Source organism: Mauremys reevesii, linkage group 4 (genome assembly GCF_016161935.1).
Source record: "Mauremys reevesii isolate NIE-2019 linkage group 4, ASM1616193v1, whole genome shotgun sequence".
Classification (NCBI taxonomy): domain Eukaryota; kingdom Metazoa; phylum Chordata; order Testudines; family Geoemydidae; genus Mauremys; species Mauremys reevesii.
The window spans coordinates 47,646,205-47,664,486 of record NC_052626.1 but is presented as its reverse complement, the minus strand read 5'-3'; the positions used below and the strand labels follow the sequence as shown (position 1 = coordinate 47,664,486).

Below are 18,282 nucleotides of genomic sequence, written 5' to 3'. Positions count from 1 at the left end.
CTAGAAAAGACCTTTAGAAAATCCAGTAAATTATTTGTAACATATGGAGAATCTATTACCAAAGAGAGACTTCATCACTGAATTAGGAGATGTATGGAATATTGCTACGTTTCAGCTAGGAAACCAGTACCTGCTGGTTTAGAGACTCTTTGCAAGAGAGCAACTGTAGCGTCAATGGTATGCCTTAGGCAGGTTCCCCCAGGAGAATATGCAAAGCAGCAACTTTGAGTTCTATGCACACTTTCACCAGACACTGCTTCTTGGAGTTATCATCATGCTCCAATGCCCAGTTTAGGAGGGCCAATCCTTATTTAGCTAAGAACTCCTTGCCCTCCATCCTGGTAGGGAAGGACTAATCTCCCACAATGAAAATACACAAAGGCCCTCGAAGAAGAAAGGCGTTACTTACCAATAACTTCTGTTCTTCAAGAGTTGCGTCTGGATTCATGCTACCTGCCTACCTTCCCCTATGCCTTGGAGTTCTAACTAATATGGTATCAGGACTCTTCAGTTAGGCAAAAGGACCTGAAGTGGTTGGGGGGTACTGTCCCTTATATAGAGTAGGGCAATTATATCACACTGCAACTTGACACCAGCGGCACCATATCCCAGAAAGGTGAATCTTGAAGAACAACTGTTAATGTTAAATAACCTGTTTTTCCTGAATAGAAAGCTCCCACTTCAACCCCTGGATGGTTAAAATACTGAACAAAATATTGCCCACCCTACACGTCAAACAAATAAAATTTCAGAGGAAATGCCCCATTAGGGGGAAAGAAGGAAAAATTTCTCTTGCATGTTGTTTTAAAAACAAGATGTTTACGGTTGAAGCTTGTCAGATATTTGGAATAATGGAAAAAGGTTAGGTTTTCTAAATCTTTTATTATATTTGTTGCTCTCCTCTGGACTCTCTCCAATTTGTCCATGTTTCCTGAAATGTGGTACCCAGAATTGGACACAGTACTCCTGCTGAGGCCTCACCTGTATCTTACAGATGATGCTCCTGTAATACACCTCCAAATATTAACCTTTGTTGCAATTGCATCACACTGTTGACCTCATATTCAATTTGTGATCCACTGTAACCCCCAGATCCTTTTCAGCAGTATGACCACTTAGCCAGTTATTCCCCATTTTGTATTTGTGCAGCTGAGTTTGCTTTCATAAGTAAAGTACTATGCACTTGTCTTTACTGAATTTCATCTTTTTGATTTCAGACCAATTCTCCAATTTATCAATTTTGAATTCTAATCCTGTCCTCCAAAGTGCTTGCAACGCCTTTCAGTTCCACAGATTTTATAAGCATATTCTCCATTCCACTTTCAAAGTCATTAATGAAAATGTTATAAATAATACTGGACCCATGAAACATCCTTGCGGTTCACCAATAGATGTGTCCTTCTAGTTTGACAGTGAACCATTGATATCTACTCTTTGTGTACAGTGTTTAAGTGGTTATGAACCCACCTTATAGTAATTACATTTAGACCACATTTCACTTGTTTACTTATGAGAATGTGATGTGGGGCTGTGGTAAAAACCTTACTTAAATCAAGATATATCACCTCTGAAGCTTCCCCCCAACCCCATCATTGGACCAGTAATCTTCTCAAAGATTCAAATTAATTTGGAAATAGAAGGAAATGGCCATATCATTATTATTAAATGGCAATACAAATATCCCAAGGATAAGGGACAACTGTTTGGATAAGACATCTCCCAAAGCACATGGATGGTCGGAGGAGAATGTGAGTGGCCCTTTGCTCTTCCCCCAGCTTCTCATAATGAAGCTTAATAAGAGGGCTTCTTAGAGCCAGAGGTATGACCTTTGGTGGAGCTTGACACAAATCTGGGCTCTGATTGGTCAAGATGGTTAAGGAGCCCTTTTAATCCATCCAGTGAAACCCCTGGCAAATCCATCTGCCCTGTGAATGGGTGAGACTGATTGGTGGTCAGGGCGGTCAGGCTTAGAGGATGAGAACTGAATTAAGAATGGTTACTGAACTTGTTACTGAAAGGAAAATACCATAATTAGTATTCAAATATTGAAAGAGCACAGTATTGTTGAAGTATATCCTGAAAATTGCATATCTGTACATGTCAGCATTTGAAAATGTTGGTAATTTGTATAGGAACCCATCAATGAAAGCAAGTGGGTTAAATGTGACAGAACACTAATACTGATGAATGTCCTCCTTTGTTGTTTTTGTTTCAGTTTACAAGCCTTGCGAAAGGAAAAGTCCCGAGATGCTGCTCGCTCTCGCCGGGGAAAGGAAAATTTTGAATTCTATGAGTTGGCAAAGTTGTTGCCACTCCCTGCAGCCATTACAAGTCAGCTTGACAAGGCATCCATTATCCGACTTACAATTAGCTATCTGAAAATGAGGGACTTTGCTAATCAGGGGGATCCTCCGTGGAACTTGAGAATGGAAGGACCTCCACCCAACACATCAGTAAAAGGTATGAAAATAGCATATTGTTTAGTATGGATTGTGGCAGCCTGTAGTAATATCTAAATTGAATTTTTTACCATCATCCTTTCTTCTTTCCCTGCATATCAAATCCTTTAAAGGGATACAAATGTGGAAATCTGAGGTCTGCATGAGAAAGACACCATGTGAAGGTGAAATAAACCTCTTATTCTATTTATATTTTATTTAAAAACAAACTTTGTCAGTATAACTATGATAGCAGTAAGGTTTCTGGGAGATGGAGATTAAATGATTTGTTGTAAAGTGATTTGCAGTTATTGTGTGTTTGTTTGTTTTCATACTGTACAAAAATATGATTTTGGGTGGAGCATGGTAACATTTTTTTGGCTTGTGGTCATTTATTGTATGGTATATTAAAAATTGAATTCAGGTTAATAGAAAATTCAAGCACTTCAAATTTTGTTGGTCACCAAAATGAAGACCTGAATTTCATTTATTTTCTTGCCATTTATTCATAAAATATTTTGACCTCTGAGCTAATGTAGTTAGAAATTTAGCCAAAATGGACCTAGTTTCAAATGTGAGCATCTAAACTGTGTATTCAAATGAGCAGTTAGAGAAATAAAATGGGTATTTCTGACCTGTGTACCCATTGGAGCACCCAAGCCCATGGGCTGTTAGCCTTACTTTAGAACCCATATATGTAAATCGGTCTTGTACAGTGTTTCGGGTGATGTGTTTAATCTTTTAAGACTGACATTTTTAGTGTCATCTTTAAATCCTACCTTTTCTCAGGCAGATAAGTGTGATCTCCCTTTCTGTTATAATTAATGTAATTTTTTTTAATGAAGTTAGAAATACTGAAAGCCTTTAAAATTGTGGTTGTTAGATCTCTGGTCTGCCTTTGGCAGAACTGAATTTCATTCTGTTTTATTTTGGCCATTATTTTTTATGCTTTCGAGGAGACGTATTCTGGATTGAGCAGGATATCACCGACCCTTCATTTTCTATCTGTTGTCGTTAGTTATACACTTGAAACACTGGACTGGACTATATAAGGCTGTATGTAGTTGGAGGTATAAGGCTGTATGTAGTTGGAGGCATCAGAAGTGGCCACCTCTAAGGGATAGATAGGAATCTGTGACCTTGTAGGTCAGCACTTGACAGCTGGCTATTAGTATTGGTATTAGTATTGGTATTAGCATTGGCTACGTAGGCAGCTTTCAGTTGCCCTTCTTGCTAGAAGAAAGAATATTAGATGAAAAATGTCATAATTTTACACTGGAAGGAGGTAGACAGGGAGGGCAAAAAACAACTGACTTTCAGACTAATGATCTAGGGACAATACATGTGTTCGTCCCTATTCATATATGTCCATTTATACCATCTGCCATGTAATATTTTCCTGAAAGAATGGAAATGGCATCATCCAAAGTATAAGATTATGACTAGTTATCATCATGCTTGTGATATCAAAAATATGCAAGTGTTACTCTCATATCCTCTCATTCTGAAAAGTATATGTTCTCATGCACTGGGATAGCTGCTAAATACAGTACGGCTGTTACAGTAGTGATGTAAAGTAAGTGGGTTATTGTTGTCTGTTGCATCTGTAATCTACCTGTTGAAATAACACATGCAGCCCTATATAATGCTGTTACAGGCTCTCTCTCCAGTGATACAGAATACAATGCTATTACAGGCTCTCCTGGGGTACAGAATGTCTGATTTCTGCAGGTCTCTGGGTCATGATTTAAAAAATCTTGTGTAAGTTTTCATAGTATACTCTCTCCTTTTTCAGTGTCTTGTTTTAGAATAAAAAAATGTAATTGAACACTGGGTCACTGTCAGACAGGAACATTTAAACATAAGCACTCTGGCTCAGGTTCACCCATGCCTCTGCCTACAAAAAAGCAGAATGAAACATTTTAATGCTGCGTCTCCACCCAGTTGGAGGCTCAACTGCTGCAATTTTAGAAGTCCTTTTTTTTAAGTGGAAGTTCACTATTACGAAGTAGGATTTTATTTTACACATTGCAGTGCCTTGAAATAATGTGGAGCTTTCACTCTACTTTACCGTACTAGTAAATAGTGTTTCATTATATGTGAATTCATTATAAGCAGGTTCAACTGTACATTGCATGTATATTTTATTACTTCACTAGTTCTCCTTGAACATAAACCTGTTACGCATTCCGATCAAACATTCATGAAATTACATCAAAAGAAATTCATTTTCATTTATTAAGGTCTTTTTCTGCTGCCCTTGAAGAAGTTCATATGGATAAACAAGCTCTCATAAATAGCCTGCAGCATTATATGAAGTGTGGTTCATAATCCTACAATAAAACGCAAGACATTGTACTTTGTGTGTCCCCAAGCAATTTCTTGAATAGACCCTAAAGGCGTTTGGAAAATTATATGAGAAGTACTTACACTGTGTAGGCAACTGCTTTTTTCCCCCCTTCACATGTGATGGTCTGTTCGTGTTAATAATTAAATTTCAAAGCTTAGTTTTAAATTTGTCCTCGACTATGTACAGCAATTTAATCATTTTAATTTAGTATTTCAGAAAGGTCCTTTACTCTGCCCTGTATTCATCAGAGCTTTTCTTAGAAGTCTATAAAGGCTGATGAGTTTGTTTTCTTATGCTCATTTTGTATAGATTATTCAAAGTTGTGGTTGCAAAAAGAACACTTAGGTGATGCTGTGTAATATTTCCAGAGTCAATTACTTCATGGAAATGATATGTTAAGCAATTGGAAAGTAACAGATAGTTTTCTCCATTATTTTAGAAATATCTGTATTGTTATAATACAGATCAAGTCTACAATGAACATTATGCATTATTCAAAATATGGCCAGCCGTTCTCAGTAGTGTTTCAGCTAAATAACTGATGATTGTAACCTTTAAAGAAATTTCATCGCGGTAACTATTGGTAAATCACTTCTCCATTCACAGTAATCTTTGTTTAGAGGCTGTCTAGAAACCATTATATCTTTTATTAATCTTAAAAGCAATAGTCACTGATTTGACATTTGCTGAAACTAGATAAATTTTCTGTCTTTCTAATATAGGAAATTTCAGTCAAGTTTTTTTGGCCTGTTGTTTAAGACCTTGTTACTTGGGAATATTAGCCATGGAAAGCAATTATTTATATGTTTTGCAGTAGTTGACTTTAAATACTAAAATTCTTAAAATCAGGAGGAGTGTCCTTATGACAGGCAATAAATATATACACAAATATATAAAATAAAACATCTGTTTATAGACAATATCAATCGAAGAATAAGCAAGATACTTGTATATACAGTATATACTGAACCATATAGTTTTAGGGCAAAATAATATTGTCTTTACTTAAACCCTAATATTCAGTGGGTGTCTGTTCATGAGTAAAACAGAACAACTTCTAGCAAATGTCTCTGTATCACAAACATATAGTCTAACAGTTTTGATCTGTCTGTAGAAGGGGTTACACATCTGTTTTTCCATAACATGTGGTCAGTGTTTAACCAATAACTGGGACCTTATCTGGGACAATACTTAAATTATTTTGTGCATTCTGGCTGCCAAAGACACAACAGGCTACATAATGTTTTTGTGACCTAAAATTGGGATAGCATTTTATGAATCCCATTTATATTTCCACTGAAAGACAAAATGCCCAATGGGTTGTCTGAGAAATTACTCCAAGATTCAGGATGTTTCCCCCAAATGTAACCAACAGTATCACAAATATATGAAAGACCACGAACTTGTGTGTGCAACTCTCCAAGAAGCTATATTTGTTGTCACTGAGAATCTTTTCAAAAACATGCATCAAAGAATGCAACGTTTTGTGGTACGTAAAATGTGTGTGTGTGTGGGGAGCGGGGTTTGACAAACTTTCTGCCACATCAGTGCTATTCTTCTAGTATTTCACAGCCAAATAAATTATGAATGTTAACTCTTCCACTTGACCAGCATGCCTGTCACTTGCCAGAATATGGAAAACCTTTCTGATACTTTTGAAAAAAAACCCACACTTTTGTTCTTTTCACTTGCACATGCTATTCACAACGTATAATACATGCCCATTTTTGTTATCCTTAGCACTGGCCAGTTCCCAAGATGACATCAAATTATTCATTAGATAGAAATCGGACTTTGTTCATGCTAGGTGTTGCTTTTTATCTTTGGAGATTCAAGTGCATGCATAAGGCCATGCATAAAAATTTTTTTCGAATAGCATGACATATAGGAACTGGAATATGTAGCACAAGTTTGTGACATATCTGTCTTTTTATGAAACAGAATTAATTATAGGATTATCCAGGATCTCAGATGGTGACGAATTGGTTGTAGGTTTTTGAACTGGAATATTTACATTTTGATATATATTTTTACAAACAGAAGCAACCTACCTATTACCATTAGCAAGGCGAATGAATAATTCCAGCTAAGGTGTGAAATGGCCTTCAGTTAAACTGTTTGCAAATGACGGTAACTGAATCAGTGGCATGATGCATGAAGAATGCCACTTTAGCTTGATTACACCTCCTTTTGGCATTCCTCAGTCTGAAACAGGATAATTTTACTGATCTGTGATCTGGAGTTAAGAATATTTGGCAGTTTGGAACAAACTCAAATGTCATTATCTAAGTGTTTCAGCCCCAAACAGACCTCTTGAGTCACTTTTCAGTGACAAGATTATTCCTGGCCCTTATATGGGTGAAGAAAGTGGACAAGGATCAGGGGAAAGGGAGCTGAAGGAGCTTTCCAGGCAGAATTGCACATTAGGGAGAGCAGGTACTGCTATCTCCTTGCTCTCTTGTGAGTACAGAGAGGTATGGACAAGGCGATGACTCTTCTACCCCATACACATTGGTCAGCTGCTGGAAGTAAGCTGCAACCTGCAAGAGGGTGTATTGGTGGTCATGCTACCTCTGTATGTCTGGGAGAAGAATGTCTCCCATTGCTCTATCTTGGTTCGTATAGTCTCACAATGCCCCTATTATGATACAATGTTGTCCAAATTATTTGTATTAATAGCCAGTGACAATGAGTTTCATAGACAATTTTTTTTTAAATCCAATTTATCCATTTTACTTTTTTCCTCTTAACTTAAGGCTTCCTCTTTTTCTTACATTGTGGGAGTTACCCTTCTCTATACCATTTATATTATATAACTTAATCACATTCCCTCTTTTCATTTCCAGACTTTCATGCCCTTTTCTATTTCTGCTGTGCATCTTTAATCTGAGGCAACCCAAACTGACAGCACCATAGGAACATACCATTATTTCTGTAATGGGATAAATATGTGAGAAGGTAGTTCTGTTTCCATGTCCTTTCGGTCTTTGGGCGCTGTGCTGAGACTGACAATGGGGGTGTCAGTTATGATGATTTTGGTGCTGTGGCTATATGTTAACGAGGAAATGAGCTAAAATCACAAACACATTTTCCATAAACTGCTGAGCAGTCAGTAGTTGGTATTGATTTTTGATCCGTCCTGTGTGTGTAACACTGACCCAGGAGATGAAGGATCTCGCTAACATTATCACTTTCCTAATCCTTCCAGTCCCCTCCTAGTTAAAAATGATGCTAAATTTACATGTCCTCCTTTATTTGAATCACTAACTCTATCCATCACTTGTGCCGAGACAGAAAACGTCTACTGCAGCTGATAACATATTAATGTTATTGCAAACATATAGTCAATCCAGTGTCAGTATTTTAAGGGTTAAACGTTACTAAACCATCATCTTACAACTAAAGAGATACATTTAATCAGAGCAGCCAAACAGCCCTTATATACAAGAATAAGGAAATAGAAAATGTGACTGTGTATTGTAGATCGTCTTTATCACTGCCAGCCCTTACTGTGCTCATCTCTGTTCTATTGCAGCTACAATTCATCTTCCTTCTTCTCTTATTGTGATATGGCCAGCCAATCACAACTTTTACTTCTTCCTTGTCTTTCTAAAGTCCTTTACTGCAATTTATTTTGTTTACCCATGGATTTGTATTTTGGCCTCTCACTATCACACGAGCTATGCATAGTTTCTTCTTTTGTTATTCAGTCCTTAGCCTTTACTCCATCTTCCTTTTTGAGTGCCAGTGTTTTTTTTCTATATGTCATAGCTGGAACCCCTAAATTCTCAATGCAACCTTGATGGTAAAAACCAAGTGGTGAAGAATTTTAAAAATTAAAAAGAAGAGTAGAAAGAAGGAAATAACTACACTTAAATAAAATAAGAGCTGCTCCTGAATCTTAGCTTCAGCTCCTTCAACATCTGAACCAATATTTTAATAATTTTAGCTCATCCAATCCTATCTCATTTTCAGTTTTCACTCATGAGATAAATATCTACTGTCACAATTTCAACAGAGAGGAGATAGATACCTGTACCTGCAATCCATAGTTGAGAACATTGACAAAGATGCAATAGTGGCTGAGTAGGTATTGACAACTGCATAGGCTCCAACCTTGGAGAAGATGCGTAAATAAGTCAAAAGGAATGTTCAGATTAAATTTAAGTCAATTTTTTGGGGTTATATCATGTTGTATCATGTTGAAGGAGAACTCCCTATTGATTCCAAAAAGAAGTTCTGCTTAAATGTCAGTGGCACAATCTGAGCCCTTTCTCTTTTTCCTAATCCTTTTAATAAAATGTTTTCACATGATTTATTATTAGTTTTTCCAGATTATGTGAACTTTTTTCTTTTTAAAATATTAACATCTTAAATTATGTATTTGTTGCCTGTTCTATGTAATATTTTAAAATAATGGACAGGAAGGGATTTGTCAATTAAGGGGTGCAAAAACTCCTATGTCCCAAAGATGCTTGTTCTGCATTTTTGCTTTTTACTAACCTAAAATGGGACAAAAGTAAATCACTGTTGCATTGTTTTCACATATAAAGTGGAAAAAAAAGATTATTGGTATCCGTAAGCTGCCATATTTGGGGAAAATACTTTAACTTTAACCTTTGCTCATTTCATTCATTCTCACCCTTTCTAAGCAGGGCAAAAGCTTCTTCTAATACTACCACTCTTATGATGAAGTGTTTGGACAGATGCTCAATAAAAGCTGATTCCTGCAACATTCATGTAATAAGCCCTGTTTACGTCACTGGGATGACTTATGTGAGTAAGGGCACGTCTTCACTAGCAATGTTAAAGCACTGCTGCGGCAGCGCTTTAACATGGTTGTGTAGTTGTGGTACCAGTACTGGGAGAGAGCGCCCCAAGCGCTGTAAAAAAAAAAAAAAAAAAATCTCCACAAGGGGAATAACTACCAGCACTGGAGGCGCGGCTCCCAGCGCTGGTGCACTGTCTACACTGCTTACAGTGCTGAAACTTGCAGCGCTCAGGGCGGTGTATTTTCACACCCCTGAGCGAGAAAGTTGCAACGCTGTAAAGCAGCAGTGTAGACAAGGCCTAAGAGTTCTGGGACCAGGTGATTGTGTTTGACATTCTTGTATCCTGGTCCCAATTCAGCAATGCATTTAAGCACGTGCTTAAGTTCCATTAAAGTCAATGAAATTTAAGCATGCGTTTAAAGCAGATAAGCATTTTTATGTGAAAAATGTAAACCTGACTTTGTATTTCCTGTATTCTATGATTGAAACTGTAATATTATTATAATCATCAGAAGTGGCTATCTAGATATTTGGAACAAGTACTAGTCTAACCCTGGCAATGGAGTGTGAAACACATGGATTTATTAGTAATTCTCATTCTTGTCTAATTATTATATTGGATACCTGTGATCAAAAGGAAAGAGTACGGTAGTCAAGTTAAACCTAGATATTTCAAAGACCAACATATGTATATTGGAATGTGTATCTATCTATCTATCTAAACACATACAATATGGTAAATACAACTACGGTTTGACCACAATACCGACATAGCTTAATTTCTGCTAATATTTCACTGTGAAGCTGGAGGAAGGAAACTGAGTTTCCACCAAATTCCTGTGCTCTTGTGGTCTCCCATTTTAATCTGGGATAAAGTAAAAAATAGCTATGGATTCATTGTATTGTCATTCTGTATTTAAATCCTTCCCAGGACATTACAGAGATCAGCAAAGACTGTTGTCATTAGCTTTGTATAATTAAAGAACACCTCTCATAAATGACTTTATAATTTAGATTTACCAAGATCCGTATAAAACTCAGATTACCATCATTTCTCTTTCTGGGTAAGGAAAAAGAGACAAATCATTCATAAATTACTTAACCCTAGTTGTGCCATAGTCTTACTCATACTCGGGATTATATATTAGAAAGCCCTTGTCTTATTTTTGATGGATGAGCATGTCTGCCTGTATGATTCACTCTTACTGTTAGTTGAATGTTTCTACAGAAGCATAGACAACTTGTCACTTCTGGTTCCATTTGTATCTAATGAAAACTATGGCTTTTGGTCCCCATGGGTTGGTGTCTCATGAATGTGCAAAATTGCATGCCACATTTCATCATCTGGGAAAATACTAAAGGCGGTATTCATCATCATTAGAAGGATCATGAGTATATATTATTGTTAATTTTTTATGAATACAGGCAATTCCCATCTATTAAAAGGTGAAAATAGAAGACTTCTAGCAATCTTTATAAAACTTCAGGAAGCAATCTTTATAAAACTTTATAGGAAGCCAATACACACACTTACAGGATTTGCAAAAATTATGAAATGCTGGTTTTAAGAATAAATATAAAATTCCTAGGAGTCTCAGAACAACTCTTCGTTATTGGACTCTTCCAGTTGGTATGCATACTTCCACCTTTTCGTGTTCTCTGTATGTATAAATATCTCCTGTCTGTGTGTTCCATTCTATGCATCTGAAGAAGTGAGCTGTAGCCCACGAAAGCTTATGCTGAAATAAATTTGTTAGTCTCTAAGGTGCCACAAGTACTCCTGTTCTTTCTTCGTTATCTGTTGTCTTTCAAATGTGAATTGCTATGAATGCCATCTGTTGGTCATCCTTTTGATGAAGCCGAACTATGCTGACATTTCTAATGGAGTAACTAAGGCACGTATAGGTTTAGGGCCAGATTTTCTAAAGAGCTTGGCACCACAATTGGGGCCAAATTTCAGAAGATTGCTACTCCTATTCAGGCAACAAAAATCAGTGGCTACATTTTCAAAAGTGTTCAGCAATTCGAATGCTTAACTTTTTTAGTAATCTGATAAGTGTCCCAATGGCAGCTGCTAGGTGCTGGGCTAAATTAAAAAATTGGTTGAGAGTGACCACACCCAGTATCACACGACAGATCCGTGGGGAACTGGGAATAGCACCCTCATCCCATGACTCCAAGTCCTGTGCTTAGCAAGAAGACTACCTTAACAGGGCTACTGCATTTAGTCAGCATTTCACTATGAAATTTAATGTGTTTCTTATATGAAGAGATCAGATTTTTTGGAATGACATTTGGGTTAGCAGAGAGACAAGGTGGGTGAGGTGAACCTGAAGAAGAGCTCTATGTAGTTCGAAAATCTGTCTCTTTCACCAACAGAAGCTGGTCCAATAAAAGATATTACCTCACCCACCTTGTCTCTCCAATGTCCTGGGACTAACCTGGCTGCAACTACACTGCAAACAACAATTCATATTAACACTCTGAATAGATAATGAGGTTATCACGTGAAGGAAATATTGATAAATCCATTTAATAATAAATCTCCCTGTTATATTAGCTTGAATAGGTATATCGAAAAAAAATTAAAATCTGTCTACTCGTTATTAAAGGTTTTATAGGCCAAGGCCAGTCTTTTAAGTATCATTGCAAAAATGCAGTGTCAATAGACATTACACTGTCTAAATAAACCAACAAAAAGTCACAAGGAAATAAGACCAGATGTATTGTGTGATGAGGTCCAAATGTCATTTCAAGTCCAAGGGCCAGCCACTCTAAGAAGGCATCTCCCTTCTTTTTGTTGACAAATTTTAAATACATTTAACTGTCCTTTTCTGTAGATGAAAAAAATGCTGTTTTTAGTTGTTTTTCTATAGGCTAGAGCAGTGTCCTGTTCACTTGGTTATTTAATGTTTATCCATCCTGTCTCCTTTTTAATCCTTCCCTTTTATTTGTCTCTTCTGTATTGCCTGGTTCCTTCTCTGTTTTTTACTCCTTAGTTGAGTCTTTTTGTTTATTCTTCCCATCCTGTTCATTGGCTTTTATGCCTCTTTCTCTGTCTTTTTTGCTCTTCTTGTTCTGTTGCCACATTGTGGTGTTCTGAGGACTTCAAAGTGAAGTTTTCTTTGGTAAATTTTACTTAAGTCTCTGGGTATATTCAGCAAAAAGGAACTGAAAGGAGCAGTGGCAAAGTCTTGCTGTTGCAATCTGTTTCTCATATAGTCAATTTAGTAAATACATGGATGAAGTTGTATCATTTATTATGCCACATTTATAGATTCATAGGTTTTTAAAGCCAAAAGGGACCATTCTGACCATCTAGTCTGACCTGCTGCATAACACAGGCCATAAAACCTCAACCAGTAATTGCTACCTCAAGCCCATAACTTCGGTTTTAGCTATAGCTTATCTTTTAGAAATAGATCTAATCTTGATTTAAGGAACTTAAGTGGTGGAGAATCAACTAAGTCCCTAGGCAAGTTGTTCCGGTGGTTAATTACCCTCTCTGTGGGGAAAAAAGTGCCATATTTGTAATCAGAATTTGTTAAACTTCAGCTTCCAAACATTGTATCTTGTTATGCCTTTTTTTTCTGCTAGATTAAGGAGCTGTCTACTGTCAGAAATCTCTTCCCCGTATAGGTATCATGATCCTCTTAACCTTCTCTTCAATAAACTAAATAAATTGAGCTTCTTCTTAATCTCTCACTGTAAGGAATAATTTCCAGAACTCTAATTATTCTTGTAGTTCTTTTCTGAAACCTTTCCAGTTTTTCTGCATTTCTTTTTGAAGAATGGGCACTCAGTGGCACTGGAACATTTTTAGTAGTGGGGGTGCTGAAAGCCAGACCCCCCTGCCCTCCGGCTGAGAGGAGGGCTGTGTCTTTGGGAAGAGGGCACCCAGACAGGAGTAAGGGGGCTGAGGCCACAGCTGGGGGTGGGCGTGGGGCCAGGAGCAGAGCCCCCGGCAGCGGCCTGCAGCTAGGACCCCAAGTGTGGGGCCAAAATCAGAGGCCTGGTGCACGGCTCCAAGTACAGGGCCAGCGACCGGGAAGTGGGGCCAACAGCCAGGAGCTGAGCCCCAGGTGAAGTGAGGGGTTGGGGAGCAGAGTGCAGGCAGAGGGCCAGGCCAAGGCATAGGCGTGGGAAGCACCCCTGGGTTTTTTTTTGCTCCGAGTCAGCAACTGGGGAGCGTGGCGCAGGGCCAGCAGCCGTGCATAAAACCTGGGGGTGCTGCAGCCCCCCCCCCCCAAATTCATGTGCCTATGTGGCCACTACAACTGAAAACAATATACATCTCTACCTCGATATAAGGCTGTCCTCAGGAGCCAAAAAATCTTACCACCTTATAGGTGAAACCACATTATATCGAACTTGCTTTGATCTACCGGAGTGCGCAGCCCCGCTCCCCCGGAGCGCTGCTTTACCATGTTATATCCAAATTCGTGTTATATCGGGTCACGTTATATCGGGATAGAGGTGTACTTATAATGTTCTCCTTAATGCTGTTTACAGAGGTAATAGATCCCTACTCAGTATTTCCCTGCTTATACTTATTCATCCCAGGGACATTAGAGGGCCTTTTTTTCTGAATTAAATTGTTGTTGGGAGTAAGAATAATTTCTTCCATATTGATTGTTCTAGATTCCTTCTGCTGACAAGGGTTGGACAAAGGTAAAAGATAATGCAGTCGAGTAACATATGCATCTTGAGGGTTACACTGTTATCTGTGTATTATTTAAGGAAAAACAACATTACTTTAATTGGCATGAGCATGGTAGCAAACACTGTGCCAGGTAGTTTACATTTGCAGATTTGGGCCCTTAAATTGTAAACTCTTTATCTGTTTCTGTAAAACATTAAGCATGCCTATAGTGCTATGTAAATCATAAATGGCAACATGTTGGCTTATTTACAAAATTCCGTAATAAAATAACTCTTACTTGTATAGACAAGCAGGATGACAACCAATGTCTATCCAGGCTTATCTTGATCTTTAGGACTCCCTCTCCTGTTTCTCCAATTTGATTCCTGCCTCATGCAGAACAGCACACAGGTAAGCAATTTCAATAGCTTTGATTGGCTGCGATTTTGTCTCTAGACCAGATAAGTCAAAAACAAGGGGGGAAAAAAAAGGTAATTTGAGCCCTCATATTAGTGATTTCCTGTGGGTATCTTAAGCAGGGTTTTTTGGTTCTCACTTAGCGGGACCCTCACTACATCAGTGGAGTGGGGCAGTGGTAGAAACAATGTCTGGAGTGGAGCAGGCAAAACTAGATGCTCAGCTTGCTAATAGGGGAGAGACGTTCACCCACTGTGGGAGAGGATCTACTAGAGACAGAGTTTGAGAAATCATAGATAAGGGACCTTAATAAGCAATCTTCATTCCCACCCCCCCCACCCCCAAGTTTTCCTTGGCCTATGAAATACTTGAGTGAATCAGTGCTGCTAAATCTAACTAGGTTTTGGAGGAGAAAATCTGAACACAACCAGCTTTCACTTGTTGAGCAACAGCCAAGAGGCCTAAGCTTATCTTTTAGAAATAGATCTAATCTTGATTTAAGGAACTTAAGTGGTGGAGAATCAACTAAGTCCCTAGGCAAGTTGTTCCGGTGGTTAATTACCCTCTCTGTGGGGAAAAAAGTGCCATATTTGTAATCAGAATTTGTTAAACTTCAGCTTCCAAACATTGTATCTTGTTATGCCTTTTTTTTCTGCTAGATTAAGGAGCTGTCTACTGTCAGAAATCTCTTCCCCGTATAGGTATCATGATCCTCTTAACCTTCTCTTCAATAAACTAAATAAATTGAGCTTCTTCTTAATCTCTCACTGTAAGGAATAATTTCCAGAACTCTAATTATTCTTGTAGTTCTTTTCTGAAACCTTTCCAGTTTTTCTGCATTTCTTTTTGAAGAATGGGCACTCAGTGGCACTGGAACATTTTTAGTAGTGGGGGTGCTGAAAGCCAGACCCCCCTGCCCTCCGGCTGAGAGGAGGGCTGTGTCTTTGGGAAGAGGGCACCCAGACAGGAGTAAGGGGCTGAGGCCACAGCTGGGGTGGGCGTGGGGCCAGGAGCAGAGCCCCGGCAGCGGCCTGCAGCTAGGACCCCAAGTGTGGGGCCAAAATCAGAGGCCTGGTGCACGGCTCCAAGTACAGGGCCAGCGCCCGGGAAGTGGGGCCAACAGCCAGGAGCTGAGCCCCAGGTGAAGTGAGGGGTTGGGGAGCAGAGTGCAGGCAGAGGGCCAGGCCAAGGCATAGGCGTGGGAAGCACCCCTGGGTTTTTTTTTGCTCCGAGTCAGCAACTGGGGAGCGTGGCGCAGGGCCAGCAGCCGTGCATAAAACCTGGGGGTGCTGCAGCCCCCCCCCAAATTCATGTGCCTATGTGGCCACTACAACTGAAAACAATATACATCTCTACCTCGATATAAGGCTGTCCTCAGGAGCCAAAAAATCCTACCACCTTATAGGTGAAACCACATTATATCGAACTTGCTTTGATCTACTGGTCATAGCCCGCTCCCCCTGAGCGCTGCTTTACCATGTTATATCCAAATTCGTGTTATATCGGGTCACGTTATATCGGGATAGAGGTGTACTTATAATGTTCTCCTTAATGCTGTTTACAGAGGTAATAGATCCCTACTCAGTATTTCCCTGCTTATACTTATTCATCCCAGGGACATTAGAGGCCTTTTTTCTGAATTAAATTGTTGTTGGGAGTAAGAATAATTTCTTCCATATTGATTGTTCTAGATTCCTTCTGCTGACAAGGGTTGGACAAAGGTAAAAGATAATGCAGTCGAGTAACATATGCATCTTGAGGGTTACACTGTTATCTGTGTATTATTTAAGGAAAAACAACATTACTTTAATTGGCATGAGCATGGTAGCAAACACTGTGCCAGGTAGTTTACATTTGCAGATTTGGGCCCTTAAATTGTAAACTCTTTATCTGTTTCTGTAAAACATTAAGCATGCCTATAGTGCTATGTAAATCATAAATGGCAACATGTTGGCTTATTTACAAAATTCCGTAATAAAATAACTCTTACTTGTATAGACAAGCAGGATGACAACCAATGTCTATCCAGGCTTATCTTGATCTTTAGGACTCCCTCTCCTGTTTCTCCAATTTGATTCCTGCCTCATGCAGAACAGCACACAGGTAAGCAATTTCAATAGCTTTGATTGGCTGCGATTTTGTCTCTAGACCAGATAAGTCAAAAACAAGGGGGGAAAAAAAAGGTAATTTGAGCCCTCATATTAGTGATTTCCTGTGGGTATCTTAAGCAGGGTTTTTTGGTTCTCACTTAGCGGGACCCTCACTACATCAGTGGAGTGGGGCAGTGGTAGAAACAATGTCTGGAGTGGAGCAGGCAAAACTAGATGCTCAGCTTGCTAATAGGGGAGAGACGTTCACCCACTGTGGGAGAGGATCTACTAGAGACAGAGTTTGAGAAATCATAGATAAGGGACCTTAATAAGCAATCTTCATTGCCGCCCCCCCCCCCCAAGTTTTCCTTGGCCTATGAAATACTTGAGTGAATCAGTGCTGCTAAATCTAACTAGGTTTTGGAGGAGAAAATCTGAACACAACCAGCTTTCACTTGTTGAGCAACAGCCAAGAGGCCTAAGCCTTGTTCTTCAGGAAAAAGTCACTTCTTCACACTTAAGAGGGTGATAACTTTCTTTTGTTTGTATTCCTAAAAGTAAATTTTACTTCTCATTCCTTAAGCAAGTGGAAAGGTTTCAGCCTTTCAACCCTTTCCCTTTGTGGACTTGCTTTTGGAGTAAGATCTCATGCTATGTTTTTCATCCATATGGAAAGCCATCTCCCCAATCTCCTGGGTCCTTCCCACTTGTTTACTCAGGATATCTTCTCAATTTCTTTGTTTCTTTTCCTTTCATTTTCCATACAGTGATCTGTTCCCAGGTCAGGTGAAGCTTTTTACTGCACCTCTTGGTCTTACCTCTGAGGATTGGGATCATGGGCCCATTACTGCATATCTTGTTTTTCTCTGAGGATTGGGATTGTGGGCCCAAGACAAACAGAAATTTTAGGGTTAACTCTAATTCTTTTCTGCCCTACAGAAAGAGACAGCAGGTCATTAGATCTTGTTTTGGTTGGATCTGAAGTGTATGAACCAGTTAATAAAACCTGAGATTCAAAGTGATATCTCTCTGTTCTTCTTTGAGTGATTGCTCATGTGTATTCCACATTAGGCGTGTGTGCTCGCCATGTGCACCAGTGCCAGAAGTTTTTTCCCTTAGCAGTACCCATGCTGGGGGAGCACCGTGGCAACCCCTGGAGTGGCACCTGTATATTGCGCGATAATGGGGACCGCGCGCTCCCCCCACCCTCAGTTCCTTCTTACCGCCAGTGAAGGTAGTCGGAACTTGTGCTCTAGTTCTGTCGCAGCCTTTCTTTTCGACCTTACTGGTACCGTTCCTGGAATTATTAGTTCAGTTGTCAGAGTGGACTCGGGGCATGCCCCGTGCCCCAGGCTTCAAGTCGTGTGACTCCTGTCGCCATTCCATGCCAAGGAGTGACCTGTATGCTGAGTGTCTCTGCTGCTTGGGTGAGACTCACATCAGAGAATGTTGTAAGATCTGCAGCTCATTCAAGCTGTGGACCAAGAAGGAGAGAGACATTAGACTTCGCACTCTCCTGATGGAAGTGGCGTTGACCCCAACTCCGGCATGCCGGGTGAACTCGGCACTCAGC

General features: G+C 39.3%; 1 protein-coding gene across 2 annotated transcripts in view; it reads left to right on the top strand.

The window, feature by feature from the left end:
• NPAS3 (neuronal PAS domain protein 3) overlaps positions 1–18,282 on the top strand; it is an 811,595-nt gene that overhangs the window by 243,969 nt on the left and 549,344 nt on the right. The window contains exons 3-4 of one of the 2 annotated variants that reach the window (XM_039538325.1): positions 2,216–2,460; positions 2,573–2,623. In XM_039538325.1, coding sequence (XP_039394259.1) covers positions 2,216–2,460; positions 2,573–2,623 — 296 coding nt within the window. The remainder of the gene's footprint in view (positions 1–2,215; positions 2,461–2,572; positions 2,624–18,282) is intronic. The other variant, XM_039538326.1, reaches the window with a different exon arrangement.